The sequence below is a fragment of the Palaemon carinicauda genome, chromosome 22, assembly GCF_036898095.1.
Source record: "Palaemon carinicauda isolate YSFRI2023 chromosome 22, ASM3689809v2, whole genome shotgun sequence".
Taxonomy (NCBI): domain Eukaryota; kingdom Metazoa; phylum Arthropoda; class Malacostraca; order Decapoda; family Palaemonidae; genus Palaemon; species Palaemon carinicauda.
The window spans coordinates 59588355-59608606 of NC_090746.1; the positions used below are offsets into that span (position 1 = coordinate 59588355).

At 47.4% G+C, this 20252-nt stretch overlaps 1 protein-coding gene across 7 annotated transcripts in view; it reads right to left on the reverse strand.

The window, feature by feature from the left end:
- Positions 1-20252, reverse strand: part of Wdr59 (WD repeat domain 59) — a 312153-nt gene that overhangs the window by 64707 nt on the left and 227194 nt on the right. For all 7 annotated transcript variants that reach the window (XR_011039436.1, XM_068346284.1, XM_068346280.1 and 4 more), the window contains exon 19: positions 15207-15330. Coding sequence is in view for 6 of the 7 variants with exons in the window: in XM_068346284.1 (XP_068202385.1) it covers positions 15207-15330 (124 nt within the window). In the remaining variant the exon portion in view is untranslated. The remainder of the gene's footprint in view (positions 1-15206; positions 15331-20252) is intronic.

The following is a 20252-nucleotide window of genomic DNA, read 5'->3' on the forward strand; positions in this document are numbered from 1 at the left end:
CGATCCTGTGTGTCCACGAAGATAGCAGGATGAACACTCTGGTGAATACCTGAGGTGCTGTGGAGAAACTGCACACAGCCCCTTGAACTGGTGGATCTTGTTGTCTAAGCTGAACCTAAAGTACTTCCTGGAAGACGGATGGATTGGGATCTGGAAGTATGCGTCCTTCCGATCCAGTGTACACATGAAGTCTTGCGATCTCACTGCAAGTCTGACCGTGTCTGCTGTCTCCATGCTGAACGGAGTTTGTTTGACAAACTCGTTCAGGGATGTGAGGCCGATGACGGGTCTCCAGCCTCCAGACGCCTTCTTCGCGAGAAAGGGTCGACTGAAGGAGCCTGGGAAGCCGTCGATGACCTCCTGGAGAGCATTCTTCTTGAGTATGGTCTCGAATTCTGCCCGAAGGGCTAGCCCCTTTACCCATCCCATGGCATAGGAGCTCAACGCCACTAGATTCGCTGTCAGGGGCAGAAGAGACGTTAAGAACGGGACACGATATTCCTGACTGATCGCGGAGATCGTCCAGGAATCGGACTCGAGTTGCTGCCACCTGAATGCGCAACTTGCCAGCATCCCTCCACTGGTGGACATGCAGGGGGATTGCCAATCCTAGTGCTCGCAGCCTTGGCCACTCCCTCTAGGATTCTTGCCTTCCCTGGAGGACTTCACGCCCTCCTTGTCTCTGCCAGGAAAGGGCTACTGGTTGGACACGTTCGTCTTTGCTGCCGCTACCGGTTTCGTCATCTTGGATTGGTGAGGTTGCTGAGGTGCTGGAGGTTTGTAGGGCTTAAATGTAAGAGCCTTTTGGAGAAGAGAATCGTGGTTCGATTTCTTCCACCTCTCGGCTGCCTGTTCCGTACCCTTGGGCTCAAACAGACTCTTTCCCAAGATGGAAGTGTGTCTCAGCCTACAGGTATCCACGGCTGGAACCTTCGAGTGGAACCTCTCAGCACCGCATCACGTTGTTTCCAGATCGAGTTTGCCCACAAGTTCAAAACTTGGTGGGCCAGAAACTCGATGGTACGTGTGCCCGAGAGGAGGAAGGTCTCCAGGGCTTTCCTGATGCTCTCCTTGGACAGATCCTCGGGTTGCAGCAAGATGCCCAGAGACCCTAGCCCGACATCCAGCTACGAAGTGGCCTGTATGGCAAAATCGCGACCTTTTCCTGACTCAGGAACTCTGTTGTCGAGAATGTCATCTGGCGGCTAGAGGGTCTCTCAAGAGAGATTCCCCTGGAAGGCTCTTCCACGGAGTGGTGCTCTGAATCATGCTGCTCTCCTGGTGAACTGGCAGCAAAGTCACTAGTACCCAAGGTTCTACTTGGGGAAACTCTTAGAGTCCTTCGATTCCCTCCTAGGAGGGATACGTAACTCCAACAAAGAAGTCTGAGGGCTCTTCTCTTCCTAACACGGGACGATTCTCCTGCTCGAGTGGGGTTTCTCCCATTAGTACGGTGGGAGAAGGTCCCACCTTGGTAGAGGAAGCGCGCTGGTGCTCGCGCGATGGAAAAACCCGAGGGGTCGCGCACGAGAGACGCTGGCGCTCGCGCGATGGGAAAAATCCAGGGGTCGCGAGCGAGAAACCGTTGAAAACATTCTCGCGCGGGCGAGACATCATTGGGTGAGCAGGAATCAGATTGAAAAGCCGGTGAAAAAAGTCGGCACGTAGGCGCGGCTGTCAGCGCGCACGCGTAAGAGGTTATTGGCGCTTGAAGATCGTCGGCGCTTGTGCGTGAAAGAAGATTGACAGCGCTAAAGATCGACGACGCTGAAAGATCGTCGCCGCTTGAGCGCGCAAGAAGATCGTCGGCGTTTGCGCGCGAAAGATGATCGTCGGCACTTGCGCGCGTAAGAAGATCGTCGGCGCTTGCGTGCGTAAGAAGATCGTCGGCGCTTGCGAGCGTAAGAAGATCGTCGGCGCTTGCGAACGTAAGAAGATCGTCGGCGCTTGCGCGCGTAAGAAGATCGTTGGCGCGGGGAAGAAGATCGTCGGCGTTTGCGCACGAAAGATGATCGTCGGCACTTGTGCGCGTAAGAAAATCGTCGGCGCTTGCGAGCGTAAGAAGATCGTCGGCGCTTGCGAGCGTAAGAAGATCGTCGGCGCTTGCGCGCGTAAGAAGATCGTCGGCGCGGGGAACCATAGGAGCCCGCGAGCGGACGATCGCCAGAGCTTGCGTGCATAGGAAGATCGTCAGCGCTAGCGTGCCAAAGAAGATCGTTCGCCAAGAAGATCGTCGGAGCTTGACGATCGTCAGCGCTTGTGCGCGTAAGAAGATCGACGGCGCTTGCGCGCGTAAGAAGATCGACGGCGCTTGCGCGCGTAAGAAGATCGTCGCCGCCTGCGCGCGTAGGAAGATCGTCGGCGCTTGCGCGCGTAAGAAGATCGTCGGCGCTTGCGTGCGTAGGAAGATCGTCAACGCTAGCGCGCAAAAGAAGATCGTCAGCGCTTGCGCGCAAAGAAGATTGTCAGCGTTAGCGCGCGAAGAAGGTCGTCAGCGCTAGCGTGTAAGAAGATCGTCGGCGCTAGCGCGCAAAAGAAGATCGTTGGCGTAGGAAGATCATCGGCAAGTACGAGCGCGATAAGATGAAGGACGATCCGGAACTGGGACGATTAGGACTGGAACAGGATTCCTCTGGATGGAATTCTCAGGAACAGCAGGAACAGTAGGCAAGCGCTTGCGCGCAGGAAAACGTTTGCACACTGGGCGATACCTGGCACTTAAGGGGCTTACTCACAGTGTGAGAAAGCCCTTTTTGCCCCGAAGGGACCGGTGCCCGTTGGATAACGGGGTGCGTAAGCGCCCACAGCGTCAGCAGCCAGGAACGGAGACGGCAGGTCAGCAGGACTAGGAGATGGCGAACAGCGGAGAGGTCCCGAACCGCTGGCTGGTCTGAACAGGAACAGTCCTCCGAAGAGGAGTCTCTATGAGTGGTCTCTCTCGCGAACGAGAGAACACTTCGTAGAAGAGACTAGAAGACACTCATGATGGCGCCCCAAAGGGCCGGTGGATCAGCAAGCTGACCTATAAGGAGAAATCCTCCGAAGAGGAGTCCTTATGAGTGGCCTCCCTCGCGAACAAGAGAGGTCACAAGATCTTGCAGCTGCTTAGCCCCTTGAGCATAGCTGCAGGTGCGACCGCTCAGCCCCAAGAGCATAGTCGCACGAAATTCCATGGTTTCGGTCTTGCAACCGCTCAGCCCCTTGAGCATGGTCACAAGAGCGGTCGCTCAGCACCAAGAGCATAACCGCCCGAGGACCAGGAAAAAACCATCCAGGAATTATTAAGGTAAGAGAAGTTCCCCCCCATGCAGGGGAAAAACTCAAACCTGGGAAGGAAACCTCCCTCGGAAGGGAAGTTACCCAGCCCTGGAGGCGAACCTCCAGAGCATTCTAAGATGAACTAAAGAGCTGACAGTTGTCACGGGAGAACTTCTAAGAGAAGGGAACACGCCCATGATGACGTCCTAGAGAGGCGGCAGCAACAGCAGACTCCCAAGGCACAAACAGGGCAGCTCTGCTTCGTTGGCACATTAGGCAAACGAAGAAACCAGATCGTTACTGAAAAAAATAAAATAAATAATTAGTTAACAAAAAATCCCCCCGGGAGGAACTCCGCAGAGAAACCCCGAGGGAATAGAACATGACAAATTCGAAGATAATTTGTATTTTTCCTAACCATACAAACCTTAGCTATTTACAAAGGGTATTACTTTTAGCGTAGCTGAAATGGCGAGCCATTAGAATTTAACGAGGGTGTATTACCCCCGCGCTAGTTAGCGGGGGGGGGTAGGGGAGTGGTAGCTAGCTACCCCTCCTCCCCCTCACACACAGGTGAATACTCACTTTCACTTAGAGGTAGGACTTGTCTTGGGGGACAGGGCTGGCGGGCAAATATGTGTAAATAGCTAAGGTTTGTATGGTTAGGAAAAATACAAATTATCTTCGAATTTGTCATTTGTTCCGTAACCGAAATACAAACCACGCTATTTACAAAGGGTGACTTATCCCTTAGGAAGGGTGGAAAGTCCCCAGCCATACTGGCTTTGGCTTTACCTGGGGACTCAGAATCCGAGTGAGTCGCACTCGAGAAAAGGAGTCCCTGCACCTCACAAGTTCCTTGCTCCGCAAGGAACCATGTGGCCTACGTAAGCTTGTGTGTGAAGGAAGAAGTGTGACCCGTCCTAGGCTGTTGACCTGGAGTTCCAGAAGGAACTCTGGGTTAGGACGTTCCCAATACCACCTCGTCAGGGTATGGGGGACGCGACAGTATTGACTCAATACTCGGAACACAAGGAAGCATGGTTTACCTGCAGAGGTTCGAGGTCAGCTATGCAGAGACCAGGATGCCGCTTCCCCGTAGAGGGGATGATGAAGAAAGAAGTAAGGGCCAGACATACTTCTTTCGTTCATGCAGACTAAAACCTGATAACAATGCCCTCAACCTTCTGCTACCTGTCCAAAAAGGAGCCTGAAGTTAGACCAGCTGTTGTGTAGCCACCACAGAGCGATAGAAAACGTATCGAGACTCCTGTGGGTCACGCCCTGCAGGAAGCGGGCTGCGAAGGTCATCAGACGCTTCCAGACTCCAGCTTGTAGCACCTGCGTCACAGAGTAGTATTACTCGAAGGCGAGGGACGTTGCGATGTATCCAACATCGTGCTGTAGGGCGACGTGACGGGGGAGGGTCTGAAGACAGGTCGAGATGAATGTCCTTGAGTCCGGGCTGAAGAGGTATACTGGTGACTCTCCCCCCATGTCCTCCTTGTGTTCCCAAATCGGCTGCAACTGAGGACAAACTGCAGCAGTTCCCAGCGCTAACCTCTCGATTCCTTACTGGCAAGAAAGAGAAGGTCTTGGGACATAGACACAGAATGGAGACTCGAAATCTTGAATGAATCGGACCGAAGGGCCGGGACCCTCAGATTCTGAGTCTAGCCAACAACTCAGGAGCGAGCCTGAATGTTGCCTTCCCCTCTTCCTTAGAAAGGGGGGAGTAGTAAGAGACCAAGAAGATTGCTTACACACTGGCCGTGGCCAGAGTGAGCAGAAGACCCAAGGCGGAATACAATCCGAGGCCTGTCGTAAAAGGGTCTTGAGAAGATCTCTTAAAGGACTAAAAGTCCGAGCCATGCTCCAAGTTGGAGGTCTTCCTCCGACTAGGGCAGGGACGATCGTAGCTTCGCATGAGCGATGATAGATCCAGCGGGCAGGAAAAAGTTATTCCTTTAAGCCTGAAGGTCAGGGAAAGGCTGAGCGACAGGCTTCATTGCCGAGAGCGGAAAGGAGTTTCCTCCCGCCGAAAGGCAATAAGACCGTTATTGCTGGAGAAGAGGCCTCAAGGGAAGAGGTATATCTCCCACGGCACCAACCACCTTAGACTCTTCACTTTGCCTGGGAGACCCCTGTGGATGACTATCGCAGATGACGCGACCTCCGTACCGCGACTGTAGCGGGTTGTCTCTTCTAGAGGAGGAAGCGTAATGTCTCCAGGCATGAAGCCGAAGCGACGCCCCGGTTCGGGAGAGATGTCGCAGTGTGGTTGCTTGAGTAGTCTGCGCCGTGGGAGAAGCTCTCCCGGGAGTTCCGTCAGGGGAAGCAGAGGGTCCAGAAACCGTTCTGCGCATAGTCCCAGTGGAGCTCTCCCATTGAAAGGTTGACAGACAACCTGGTCTTGTTGAGACCCATTGTCCACAGACAAAAAGGAGGGAAGACGCAGGCGTCGAAGTTGTCCCACCATCACCGGAATGCATCTTGCCAGAGTCTCGGGGTCTGAGACTGGGGGGAAGAATAGCGGAAGCTTGAGGTTCCAAGCTGTCGCGATCAGGTCCCCCAGACCAGCACTTGCTGGTTACCCAAGGTCAAAGACCCCCAGGTACACTCTCTCTATGAGGCTCTGCTCGGATAGTCTGAGAGAAACATTCCCATGCCTGGAATGAGAGAGCCGATGGTGGTATTGAGAGAATCTCAATCATCCCGGTATCTCTACTGCAAGATGTGAAGGTGTGAAAATGCGTCCCCTGCTGGTTAGAATGAAGTCGACGCGCAACGGGGCGACTCGGCAGGAGCTGTAGGATCTGAAGAGGGGCCAGACTAAGGCCCCTAAGCCTGCCTGAATGATGGAGAGGTATCCTTCAGGTCTTGACCATAGGCCTGGACCGGAACATGCCCCCCCCCCCCCTTTCCTTTGACGAGTCCGAGAACCGCATCAAGAATGTGGGGAAAGGACGAGAATATCCACTACCATCAAGAGGCTCCATAGGTCAACACCCATTGCAGGTCTAATAGTTCCGCTGGTCCCATAGGGCCAGGGAGTCCGGTTAAACATTGCCTGAAGCCACCGGAACTTGGATCGCCCCACATGGAACTTATCCTGAGGCGACCGTTCGGACTATAGACGGGTCAATGAGGAAAGAAGAACTAGGAAACGTTCCAAGGTAGGGCTGAAAGCTCTGCTTGACTGAGAACAGGTACTGCGACTCTCCTCAGTCTTGCCACAGTCAACCGAAAGGAAGGCTCGGAGGATGTGGTAACAGAATCTAGCGTCCCCAGGTGGTCACCCATCAAAGTACCGACGTTGCTTAACCTCGCTGGACGGACGAGAAGCGGGGTTTCCAATGTGGTAAGGCGGTTGACTCAATATCATGGCCAGATACTCCAGATGTTGAGGCAGAGGAAGAGAAGGCTCCAAGCAAAATACCATGAGCCCACACTCATGGTAAGCATCCGGAAGCTTGTCCCGGCGCTGAAGAAGGTCGAAACCCGAGCCTACCGGAGTTGACCAACCCTCCAAACAGCAGAGGAGGCGGAAGCCTGCACCTGAGCGGCCAAGAGGAAGGCAGGGAGAGTTCTCTGGGGAAACAAACCTGCTATGCCACGGCAGGATAGCCACACTGCATCATAAGCAGGAATACTTGCAGTCTAGGCTGAATTCGACGAGCACCCTGGAAGATGGATGGAATGGAAACTGAAAGTACCTGTCCTTCCGATCCAGGGTTTAAGGAGTCCTGTCGCCTCGTTACCAGTCTGATCGATTCTGCTGGTCTACGCTGGCCGAAGTTTGTTCGACAAACTTGATCAGGGCTGAGAGGTCGACTATGGACATCCCCTCTCAGATCCTTCCTTACAAGAAAGGATCGACTGAGGGGGCCGGGGGTGAAGCCGTCGATGATCCTAAGGAAGACCTTGGCCTAAGGTATGGATCATTCTGCCCAACCGGGCAACTCTGCTGACGCTATGGCATAGAGGTTCAGAGACACTGAATTCGCTGACAGAGACGGCAGGCGCGATATCCTTGGCTACTCACAGAGATTGTGCGGGAATGGGCATCGGGAAGCTGTCATTCGGATGAGTAACCTTAAGCATCCTCCCAGCGAAAAACCTGCAATCCTAGAGTTCGTGAACTCCTTTTAGGACTATGCCCCCCCGGGGGAGTCTCCCGTGCCAACTGTTCCTGACAGGAGGAAACTGCAATTGGACACCTTGTCCCAGTTGTCGTAGCCGATAACTTAGGCCGACGTGGTTGAAAGAAAAGGGCGCTGGAGCCCTGCAGAGTCTGGAAGAAAGCGCCTTGGAGGAGTGAAACCGGAAGTCGATTTACTCCGCACAGCAGTTGTCTAAGTCTCTGTCCTTGGGCACAAACAAACTCTTCTCAAGGATGGAAGGGTGTCTGAGGTCGTCGACCCCCACCGATGAGACACCCGAAGGAAGCCCTCAGTCAGCGCGTCCAGATGGTACTACATCCAGCTTGTCCGCAAGTTAGATACTTAACGACGAAAGGCCAAGGTGCCTGAGCTCGAGAGGAGGAAAGTACCCTTGATCTTCCTGTAGCTTCCTTGAACCAAACCTCGGGCCGTAACCGAGGAGGGAAAGACCCTGGTAAGCTCCCAGAGGAAGAGGTAAGCAGTCACCCCTTGTCCGATGGAGAAATCTCGAACGGAAAGCCCCCCCGCCAAAAATCCTTCCAGGGAATGACGGGGAAGGGCTAACCCAGGTTCAGGAATAGAGGAGTGTTGCTCAGATCTCCCTTAAGTTTCTCCTATTCTTGCAAGTGCCATGCTCTGTGTTTACGGGGTGAGGCAGTGTTCTGGAAATACGCTCCAGAAGAACTCGCCAGGCTGGTCATGCTGCGAAAACCCCATTGGGAATCGTGGTCGCAATTGCCCTGGAGCTCGCGCGACGGGAATTCCTGGTGGTCGGCGAGCGATAACCCATAGACGAGCAATGGATACTGCAAGAAATAAGCCGACATTTGTGCGAAGAAACACTGTAGGTTCGCGCGACGGAACACCATCCGTCTGCGCGATGGAAAAAACCGTTGGTTCGTGCGTGGGCGAACATTGGAGAGCATGAGCGTAGACGTGCAGGCACGTGGGCGTGTGGGCGCGCAGGCGAGTGGTCGCGTTGTTGCGCGGGCGAGCGGTCGCGCGGTTGCACGGGCGAGCGGTCGCGCGGTTGCACGGGCGAGCGGTCGCGCGGTTGCACGGGCGAGCGGTCGCGCGGTTGCACGGGCGAGCGGTCGCGCGGTTGCACGGGCGAGCGGTCGCGCGGTTGCACGGGCGAGCGGTCGCGCGGTTGCACGGGCGAGCGGTCGCGCGGTTGCACGGGCGAGCGGTCGCGCGGGCGAGCGGTCGTGAGGGTGGGCAGGTGGATGAGAGCGAGTCCGAGGCGGCGAACGCAAGCGTTAGCGCGATGGCGAGGAAACGTGCTGCCGCGTGGGCGAGGAGGACCGCTGGCGATATGGATCAACAAGCGATCGGTGGTGAGCTGGTGAGCGCTAACGCGCAGGTTGGCGATGGCGCGTTGTGTTATGCCGATGCGATGGTCAAGCAGTATGCGCAGGTGAGCGATCGTGCGTTGGCGAGCAGTATGCGAAGGTGAGCGATCGCGAGCAGTGATCAGCATGCGCCGGGTCGCGCGATGGTGATCAGTATGAGCAGGGTCGCGTGATGGTGATCAGCATGCCAGGGTCGAGCGATGGCGATCAGCATGCGCAGGTTGGCGGTCGCGCGATGGCGAACAGCATCTGCAGGTGGGCGATCGCGTGATGGCGAACAGCATACGCAGTTGAGGGTCGCGCGATGGTGATCAGCATGCGCAGGGTTGAGCGATGGTGATCAGCATCCGCAGGTGTGCGGTCGCGCGATGGCGATCAGCATCCGCAGTTGAGGGTCGTGCGATGGCGATCAGCATCCGCAGGTGAGGGTCGCGCGATGGCGATCAGCATCCGCAGGTGAGGGTCGCGCGATGGCGATCAGCATCCGCAGTTGAGGGTCGCGCGATGGCGATCAGCATCCGCAGTTGAGGGTCGCGCGATGGCGATCAGCATCCGCAGTTGAGGGTCGCGCGATGGCGATCAGCATCCGCAGTTGAGGGTCGCGCGATGGCGATCAGCATCCGCAGTTGAGGGTCGCGCGATGGCGATCAGCATCCGCAGTTGAGGGTCGCGCGATGGCGATCAGCATCCGCAGTTGAGGGTCGCGCGATGGCGATCAGCATCCGCAGTTGAGGGTCGCGCGATGGCGATCAGCATCCGCAGTTGAGGGTCGCGCGATGGCGATCAGCATGCGCAGGTGAGCTAGTAGCTGGCGAACCATGTTCCTTCAGAAGTGTTGGAGAACGTTGGCGTGCCGGCTGTAACACACGTGGGCGATCCGGAGATCGCTGGCGAGCTGATGATCGCTGGCGGGCTGATGATCGCTGGCGAGCTGATGATCGCTGACGAGCAGAAGGCTACGCGTGGAAGCCTGCGCAAAGAAGAAGAGTCCTTGACGCCGACCTGAACCGAAGTTCTAGATCGCGAGGGCAAACGTGGGCGCGTAACAGGAACCGCAGGGAAGATCATCTTGAAAGCGCTGACGAACAGGAGAGCGCTGATGAGCAGAAGGTCGTGCAGGGAAACCCTGACACGCAAGGGAAGAACCCCCGTGGGGGCAACCCTTTGCCCCGAAGGGATCGTTGTCCGCCGGGAGACTGATGTCCGTCGGAAGACCGCTGTCCGTCGGGAAGACCGTTGTCCGTCGGGAAGACCGTTGCCCGTCGGAAGACGAGATCAGACTGCTGTCCATCTGCACCAAGGCGGAAGATCGAGAAAAAGGAGTTGTAGGCTGCAAACGGAGATCCAAAAAGGCGCCTCAAGCACCCTTATAGGGAGATGAGAGGCCCTTACGACGAGGCGGACGGTGGGCCTTACGGCGAGGGAGGCCAACAGCAACAGCAACAGAAGAAACCTCCGAAGAGGAGTCTCTATGAGTGTACTCTCTCGCGAACGAAAGAGAAACACTTCGTGGAAGAGACTGGTCAGCCAGTGACCTAAAAGGAGCAATTCTCCGAAGAGGAGCTCCTGCAGTTGCCCAGCCCCTTGAGCGAAACTGCAGGTGCGACCGCTCTGCACCAAGAGCATAGTCGCACGAAAAAAAAAGGCAAGAGAAGAACCCCCCAAAAAGGGGAAAAACTCAAGCCTGGACAGGAAAAACTTCCCTCGGAAGGAAAGTTATCCGCCCAAGGAGGCAAGCCTCCTGAGTGTTCTAAAATGAAATGGAGAGCTGTCCGTCGCCACGGGAGTACTACCAGTAGAAGGAGACACGCCCCTGACGAAAATACAAGGGGGGAGGCAGCAACAGCCGAATCCCCAGGACTCAACCAGACAGCTCACACCGTTGCTATATTACAGAAACGAACTAGATCGGTAACTGTAAAAAAATAAAACAAATAATATTAGTACACATTCATTCCCCCGGGAAGGCTCCGAAGAGGAATCCCGAGGGAAAGGAACAAGAATTACACAACAGGCACGTGCCCTCACAACCACTTACACTCGCGGAAGGAGAGCTGTAACCAAAACAGAACTATAACAATTATAATTATGTAACTATGTAATTATGTAATTTAAAAATGAATGAACACTAAAGAAAGAACGAAAACCCCGAAAGGAATCGTTCTACAAGCTGAAAAACAAAAAACAACTACAATTAGATTCATAACTAATTGAGACAAACGTACGGCGTAGCAACCCCCCACACGGAAAGGAAGCTAGGCTACAAGGGCGTAGTAACACGTAGTAAAAGGGTGAACGACCTCAAGAGAGAGAGAGAGAGAAAGACACAAGTCAAACTCGATCGCCACCCAAAAAAAAAAAAAACGCCGTGGTGGCCTAACTGCCGAGGCCTCCACGTAGATATCGTACACTACACACACACATCTGAAAAGGAAACTTACTTATTCTATACTCAAATATATATACAAACATGTTTACATATATATTGAGTAAATGAAAAGTAAGCGATTAAGTAAAGACAAAACAAACAATGGCTGCCAAGCGAGGACCAAGACAGAGACGTCTGTCACAGTCCGAGCCAAAAGTGAAAGTGAGTATTCACCTGTGTGTGAGGGGGAGGAGGGGTAGCTAGCTACCACTCCCCTACCCCCCCGCTAACTAGCGCGGGGGTAATACACCCTCGTTAAATTCTAATGGCTCGCCATTTCAGCTACGCTAAAAGTAATACCCTTTGTAAATAGCGTGGTTTGTATTTCGGTTACGGAACAAATAAGAATTACAAATCAGGTATGCGCCCTCCTCCCTCACTGACATTCACGGGAGAAGGGGGAGGGCGGAGAACTGTAACAAAAACAGAATTATAAATATGTAATTCATTTAAGAATGTTCACAAAGTAAGAACAACTGAACCCCGAAGGGAAGTGTTCTTTACAGAAGCTGAAAAGTTAACAAATACAATTAGATTTCATTGAAAATAATTGAGATAAATAAACGGAATAGCAACTCAACCCGCAACGGGAAAGAAGCTACCGTAATAGTACATAGTAGTAGTAAAAGGGTGAACGACCTCGAGTAGAGAGAGAGAGACCGTAGTCAATGTAAACTCCCACGTTCCCTTCGCTGAGAGTCCAAGTTCCCCGCAGGGAAGGAGGAACAGCGGAGAAAACATATGAATGGAGAAAGTCCAGCAATGACGATTCCCCACGCCGGCCGGATATCGGAAGCCGAAGGAACGACTGAAGGACCAAGAGACCGTTCCCCACGAAGTGCAACCGCAATGGCCAGGGACTATGCGGTGACGTTGTCATACACTACACACACAGCACAACACTGAAAAGGAAACTTTCTAATTTCTATACTCAAATATATACATAAAGAATGTTTATATATATATTAAGTATAAGAAAAGTAATTAAGTAAAGACAAAACATTAATGGCTGCCAAGCGAGGGCGGGAGCAGACACGTCTGCCCACCGCCCGAGCCAAAAGCGAAGTGAATCAGTTCACCGGTGTGGGGGGGGGGGAGGTGGATAGCTACCCCTCCCCTACCACCTCGCTAACTGGCGCGGGGGTAGTTAACCCTCGTTAAAAATCTAATGGCTTGCCATTTCAGCTACGCCGAAAGTAATACCCTATGTAAATAGCGTGGTTTGTATTTCGGTTACGGAACAAAGACAAGTTAAGGACTGCGCACTCCCTTCCCTGGCCAACATCGATGGAAGAAGGAGAGCGGCAGTGTAAAAAACTAACAAAATAAGAATTACAATTAATTAATTCAGCTGGAAAAATTAGATACTCGGGAGAACTACTCAACCCTCTGGCGGTAAGGGGGAGGGGAGACAAAGCTGAAAAGTTAAATTACAAAGAGTTATGATTTCACTTAATGAAGAAACCCTTTGGAAGCGCAACCTAACAGGAAAACGGTAAAGGTATATCCCCAAGAGTATTTTGCTGGCCATCCAAGAGCGAGTTGTGTTAACCTTGAGATAGAGCATGACTGAAGTCAAGCTCCGAAAAGGCCACACTCCCTTCCCCCAGCAGATTCCTTCTAAGAACATATAGAGGGGAAGGCGACAATAACAGCCAAACGGAGGAGCATCCAAACGAAGACGATACCCCTGCAGCGGTGACCAAGTTATATAGAAGGCCATCCGCCAACGGGATGACAGTTCTTCAAGGGAGAAAGGTCGGAAGGGAAGGTTCTATCCGTCCTTGAGAACCTGCCGTACAAACACTCACACAAACAGCGACATTCAATGTAAAGAAAGCTTATAACATATATATAAGAATATTAAGAATGTTTTCATATACTGTATGTATAGAAGAAAACATAAGGTAAAAAGACAAAGATTAATGGCAATCCAAAAATATTTGAGGAGGAAGAGCGATAACAACCGCTCTCTTTCCGAACCAAAAGTAAGGTGAAGTACAGTTACAGGTGTGCAATTGAAGGGGGTAGCTAACTACTCCCCCTACCCCCACTAACAAGCGGGATGGGTACTTACCCCTTGCTAAAATTTAATGGCTCATCCTTTCAGTGTAGCTGTAAGTAATACCCCTATAAATAGCGTAGGTTTGTATTCCAGTTACAGAACAACTCAGTTTTCTCCTTGCTAATCTTCATGCCGTTTGATGTTAAGGTGTTATTCTAGTCTACCATTCTTGCCTGGAGGTCCTTTATAGTTTCAGCTACAACTGCATGGTCATTAGCATATATTAGATCAGTAGTTAGGTTCTCATCCGGATTTTGCTCACATGCATTTATCCATGAACAATATGAAAAGTATAGAGGAAAGAACACTACCCTGTCTTACCCCTGATTGGATTTCAAACCAGTCTTCATTTTCAGTGTTTGTTTTTATTCTAGATCTAATGTTTTGATAGGTGTTATAAATTGCTCTTATTACTTTTTTTTAGGAAACCCATAATAGCTCTCTCTCAATGCATCTCATATTTTTTGCCTTGGCACTCGATTAAAGGCTTTCTCAAGGTCCATAAAAGCAATATACTGTGCTTGTTTGTGCTCCACTCCCAGCTCTTCTCAAATATAATTTTTAGGGTGAAAATCATGTCTGATATTCCTCTTCCCGGTCTGAAACCACTTTGCCATTTGCCTAACTTTGGTTCTACACATTCTCTTAACCTGTTCCCAAATATTTTCTCATACACATTGAATGTGTGCACCAAAGGGAGATATACCCCTATAATTGGAAAATTTTTCATCGCCTTTTTTAGTACATGAGGCACATTAAATCTCTTTGCCAATCATCAAGGATGTTAACTCCAACAGCCATTTGACTCCATCTTGTCCCATATGTTTAAGTAGGTCCACGGGTATCTCATCTAAACCAAGAGCAATGCCATATATCATTCTGATGAAAGCATCTTTCAATTCCATCTCTGATATGTCAGGTTCACTGTCCTCATCCACACTAAATTCCAGATGCTCTTCCTCCTGTATACTGTTGGTGATATTTAATTGTTTCAAAATAGTTTTTCCAACCAAATTCTGTCTTAGGTCTCTATTGTGCCATTCCTAGGATCTTTGATTACATAAAAGGGAGGTTGAGACTTCCTTATTTAATTTTTGGCAGTTTTATATAAGCTGTGATCTTCTTATCCTAAAGAGTTTCATTTTGATTGCAACAGATGATTTAAGTGCAGGAGTCCACCAAGGTGTTTGCCTTATCTTCCTTCCTTTGATAATTTTCTTTTGTACAACACTTGTAGCAGTATCCAAAATTTCTGTTTTGGAGATATTCCATTTCTCATTTGAGTTATTAGTTTCTTGTTGTGTTTGTCTTGCTCTGGTTATTTGAGATTGCCAAATCAATTATAGATTTTTTTTTATATTACAGTATAACTGGTATTTAAGCACATTTTGAATAATCAACATAAAAGAAACTCCCCCTTTTAGTCTCCCATTCAATTCATCATCTCTGGTGATCCTTTTCCTTTGACAAACTCAGGCTTTCTCATATATACTAATCTCATTGCTATAGTTTATACTGTTAATCTCCCAAGTTTTTAAAAAATAATTTCCAATTTCTTCCAAAAATTTCTCTTATATAATCTATTTTTTTCTATATTCTAAGCATAATCCTCAAAATTTTTCTTTAAACAATACAAAAAGCAGAGCAATTATTGTTATTTAATAAAAGTCCACCAAATAATAAACTTAAGATTTACTTACATAAAACTGTCTACCAATAATGGGACTCCACATACAGTATATCCTGTTAAACATTGATGCTAATTGTTCAATGTCTTTATATAACATAAAAATAACTGAACTTAGCATCCTTGGAAAAAATGTTACAAAACTATCTGTTACAAATCTAAGGAACAGTATATTAAATACCTTATCCATACCCTGAGAGTAAATAGATGATTTCATCACACCTCAAATAGAAAAAAAATATTTTGTACTCACGCTGTTTGACTCCGTGCGACTTTTGCGAGGATAAGCCACATTTTGAGCTTCAGCCTTAGTGCCAAACACACAACTAAGCATAGTGGCTGTTTGCACATCATTTAGTTTTAGGTAATGGGACAACCTGTAAGAGAAATTCAATATGATAAAAAATAATGACTAATTCATGAGTAATTTTAGTTAACTTTCCCAGAAAAAGACAGTATAAACAAATATTCAATCCTTTATCAAAAGATATAAAGCAACTGTAATAATTTTAAAACTTAAGATTTGGTTGAATTAATATATCAAGGTGCTGGGTAAACACTTATTGAATCCACAAAAAAATAGTGAAGTTGCCTTCTCTCTTAATTGCTATTTCCTCAATTGATATAAACCCTTTGGTGATCCCACCCATGGCAAAATTGTTATCAGGCTTGACTGGAAAATTTCTTTACGATGAGAAACAACGTCCAAAATATATTTCATGTGCTATTCTCCATTTTATTCAACATCATGAGCCTGCTTTACATCAAATAGAGCAGAAAAAGTGAAACTTAATTACTGCTTAATTGACTCAACTTACTTGTGATGATGTTTTATAGCGTAATTGATAAAGGAATGAAGATAGAAAGAAACTGAGGGTTAAAATACCATACAGTTCTACGTTAAAAAAACAGAATTTGAAAAATAAACTTTATTTTCTGGACTCACCTGATGTTTATAATGCTTCTTTTTCAAAGCTGTTTGAGTTTCTAGCTACTGTATATTCTAAAATTAAAAATCTCCCTTCTTTTTCCTTATGAAATACCTTCCCTTCAAGTTAAGCAGTGAGCTAATCTGTAAGTTGATGTAAACTATCTAGGCTTAGGTATGTCATAGTTATTATTATTATTATTATTACTAGCCAAGCTACAACCCTAGTTGGAAAAGCAAGATGCTATAAGCCCAGGGGCTCCAACAGGGAAAAATAGCCCAGTGAGGAAAGGAAATAAGGAAATAAATAAATGAAGAGAACAAATTAACAATAAATCATTCTAAAAACAGTAACAACGTCAAAACAGACATGTCATATATAAACTATTAACAGCATCAAAAACAAATATGTCATAAATAAACTATAAAAAGACTCATGTCCGCCTGGTCAACAAAAAAGCATTTGCTCCAACTTTGAACTTTTGAAGTTCTACTGATTCAACCACCCGATTAGGAAGATCATTCCACAACTTGGTAACAGCTGGAATAAAACTTCTAGAGTACTGCGTAGTATTGAGTCTCGTGATGGAGAAGGCCTGGCTATTAGAATTAACTGCCTGCCTAGTATTACGAACAGGATAGAATTGTCCAGGGAGATCTGAATGTAAAGGATGGTCAGAGTTATGAAAAATCTTATGTAACATGCATAATGAACTAATTGAACGACGGTGCCAGAGATTAATATCTAGATCAGGAATAAGAAATTTAATAGACCGTAAGTTTCTGTCCAACAAATTAAGATGAGAATCAGCAGCTGAAGACCAAACAGGAGAACAATACTCAAAACAAGGTAGAATGAAAGAATTAAAACACTTCTTCAGAATAGATTGATCACCGAAAATCTTTAGAGACTTTCTCAATAAGCCTATTTTTTGTGCAATTGAAGAAGACAGAGACCTTATATGTTTCTCAAAAGTAAATTTACTATCGAGAATCACACCTAAAATTTTGAAAGAGTCATACATATTTAAAGAAACATTATCAATACTGAGATCCGGATGTTGAGGAGCCACCGTCCTTGACCTACTTACAATCATACTTTGAGTTTTGTTAGAATTCAACTTCATACCCCATAATTTGCACCATGCACTAATTCTAGCTAAATCTCTATTAAGGGATTCACCAACCCTAGATCTACATTCAGGGGATGGAATTGATGCAAAGAGAGTAGCATCATCTGCATATGCAACAAGCTTGTTTTCTAGGCCAAACCACATGTCATGTGTATATAGTATGAAAAGTAATGGGCCAAGAACACTACCCTGTGGAACACCGGATATCACATTCCTATAATCACTATGGTGCCCATCAACAACTCTTTGAGATCTATTACTTAAAAAATCAATAATAATGCTAAGAAACAACCCACCCACTCCCAACTGTTTCAGTTTGAAAACAAGGGCCTCAGGATTAACACGGTCAAAGGCAGCACTAAAATCAAGGCCAATCATACGAACTTCCCGACCACAATCAAGGGATTTCTGTACAGCATTGGAGATTGTAAGAAGGGCATCACATGCTCCAAGGCCTTTACGAAAACCAAATTGCAAACTAGGGAGTAGATGATTACCTTCAGCAAACCTATTAAGACGTTTTGCCAGAAGACGTTCAAAAACTTTAGATAATATGGGAGTTATGGAAATTGGGCGGTAATCAGTGGGACTTGAGCTACCACAAACACATTTACATAGAGGAGTAACATTACCAATTCTCCAACTAGTGCTAAAAGCTCCTCTTCTTGCTAACTTGCGCAAAATAACAGATAACTTTGGAGCTAAGAAATCTGCTGTCTTTATAAAAAACAAAGGAAAAATACCATTTGGGTCTACACCTCCATAAGCATCAAGGTCCATCAACAGAGCTTTAATCTCACGAGATCGAAAAGCTAAACTAGTTAGTTTAGCCTCAGGAAAACAGGAATGAGGAAGTTAAAGTTTTTCATTACTCTGTTTACTGTCAAAAACATCAGCCAAAAGGGTTGCCTTTTCCTTTGGACAGTGAGTGACTGAGCCATCTGGTTTAAGTAAAGGAGGAACTGTTGCATCTACACCAAAGAGTGCAGATTTAAGGGAAGACCACCATTTATGTTCCTGAGTTGTACCAGAAAGTGTTTCTTTTATGGTTAAATTGTACTCCTTTTCAGTTGAGGCATAAACTCTCTGAGCAAAAGCTCGAAGCTGAGTATAGTTGTTCCAGGTCAAATCTGATCTGTTCCCCTTCCAAAGATGATAGGCCTCCTGTTTCTCCAAATAAGCACGTCTACAATCATCATTGAACCACGGTTTGTCCTTCACTCGATACCTTAGCACACGAGAAGGGATACGCCTATCAATTATGTTGACTAGATTCTCATTCAAAGGGACAACAGGATCTACACTATTATATAATTGTGACCAATTCAAGCACAAAAGATCATGTAAAATCCCATTCCAGTCTGCTTGGGATTTCATATAAATTTTACAAGAATATGATATATCAGGGACAGGCTGCTCAGTCTTCACTAATAATGAAATCAAGGCATGATCAGATGTCCCGACTGGAGAACCAACCTTACTAGTTATAACGCCAGGGGAGTCAGTGTATACGAGGTCCAAGCAATTACCAGACCTGTGAGTAGCTTCATTTATGATTTGCTCACAGCCTGATTCAGAGGCAAAGTCTAAAGCTCTTAAGCCATGGCGATCGGTAGGAGAGAGAGAACTTAACCACTCCCTATGGTGAGCATTAAAATCACCAACAAAGACAAAAGAAGCCTTTCTATCATCTTCTTGTATCTTAGCCATAATGGTAAGAAGACAATTGAAGATAGAATCATCTATGTCTGGATTCCGGTAGATCGAACACAAATAAAAGTTGTTATGCCTACCACAAACTTTTATTACCTGAATCTCATGACATCCACATTGATAGCAGGACTTATGAGAAGCAGGGTACTCGGTCCTAATATACACCGCCATTCCCCTGGCCCTAGGGATGGCATCACGTTTCAACATTATTGGCTTCTTAAAACCAGTTATAAGGAGCTCAGATGAGTGCCTCATATTAGAAACCAAAGTTTCTGAGCACAAAAGAATATCATACTGTCTGGACGCAACTGTAAGGTCTTGGATATTTGCATGAAGACCACGAATATTGCAATACAGAAGACGACATTGACGAAATCTAGGACGTACTGGTCCCGGATTTCGCTCAATGTCTCCAGACAGCATAAGAATTAATAGAAATAAAAAAGAGACAGCATACTTAAAAACTAGATTAACAAGAATTATAACAAAAACAATACGTACAGAATTATAAACAAAGTGATTGATGATACCCATAGACTATAGTAAAAAGTCGGAAAAACTGGTCAACATGGAGGAGCCGATACACCATGCAAGGCTAAATACCCTCCAGGATAGCCACTTCAACTGAAGGGAGGACAGTAAGGATGGTTTTGAGAAGAAAAAGAATCAGAAAAAGGAAAAGACAACCTCTTGATAAACCACCAGGCATCCATGGCCCTTCTATTAAGCCTGCCCAACACACCATTTCAAAAAAACAAGAGGAAGAAAAAAAATAAGATAGAATAGTGTGCCTGAGTGTACCCTCAAGCAAGAGAACTCCAACCCAAGACAGTGGAAGACCATGGTACAGAGGCTATGGCACTACCCAAGACTAGAGAACAGTGGTTTAATTTTGGAGTGTCCTTCTCCTAGAAGAGCTGCTTACCACAGCTAAAGAGTCTCTTCTACCCTTACCAAGAGGAAAGTACACTGAACAAATTGCAGTACAGTAATTAACCCCTTGGGTGAAGATGTGTTAAGTATCTCATTGTTGTCAGATGTATGAGGAAAGACGAGAATATGTAAAGAATAGGCCAAACTATTCTGTGTAAGTGTAGGCAAAGAAAAAATAAGCCGTGACCAGAGAGAGGGATCCAATGCATTACTGTCTGGCCAGTCAAAGGATCCAATACCTCTCTAGTGGTAGTATCTCAACGGGCGTCTTTTCATTCTCAAAAGTCAAAACAGATCATTAGCCTCTATACATTACTATAGTCTGTTTCATCTTAGCTGGCAAATGGAGCCGGACCATGGGTTGAAAGCTCGCTGATTGGCTGTTGATTCAGGCACTTTCCACTCCCACTGACCGACGACGAAGAAAAACATTCCATTTGTTCGCTGTACATGATATTAATTTTTGCTTTATACCTCACTTAGTTTGCAAAATATCTACCTCGTTCTTTGGTCACACACAGATTAAAGGTAGATGATGAGTGTTACCTTGAAAAAAATATCCATATCTTTAAAAAAATATACGAAAAAAATA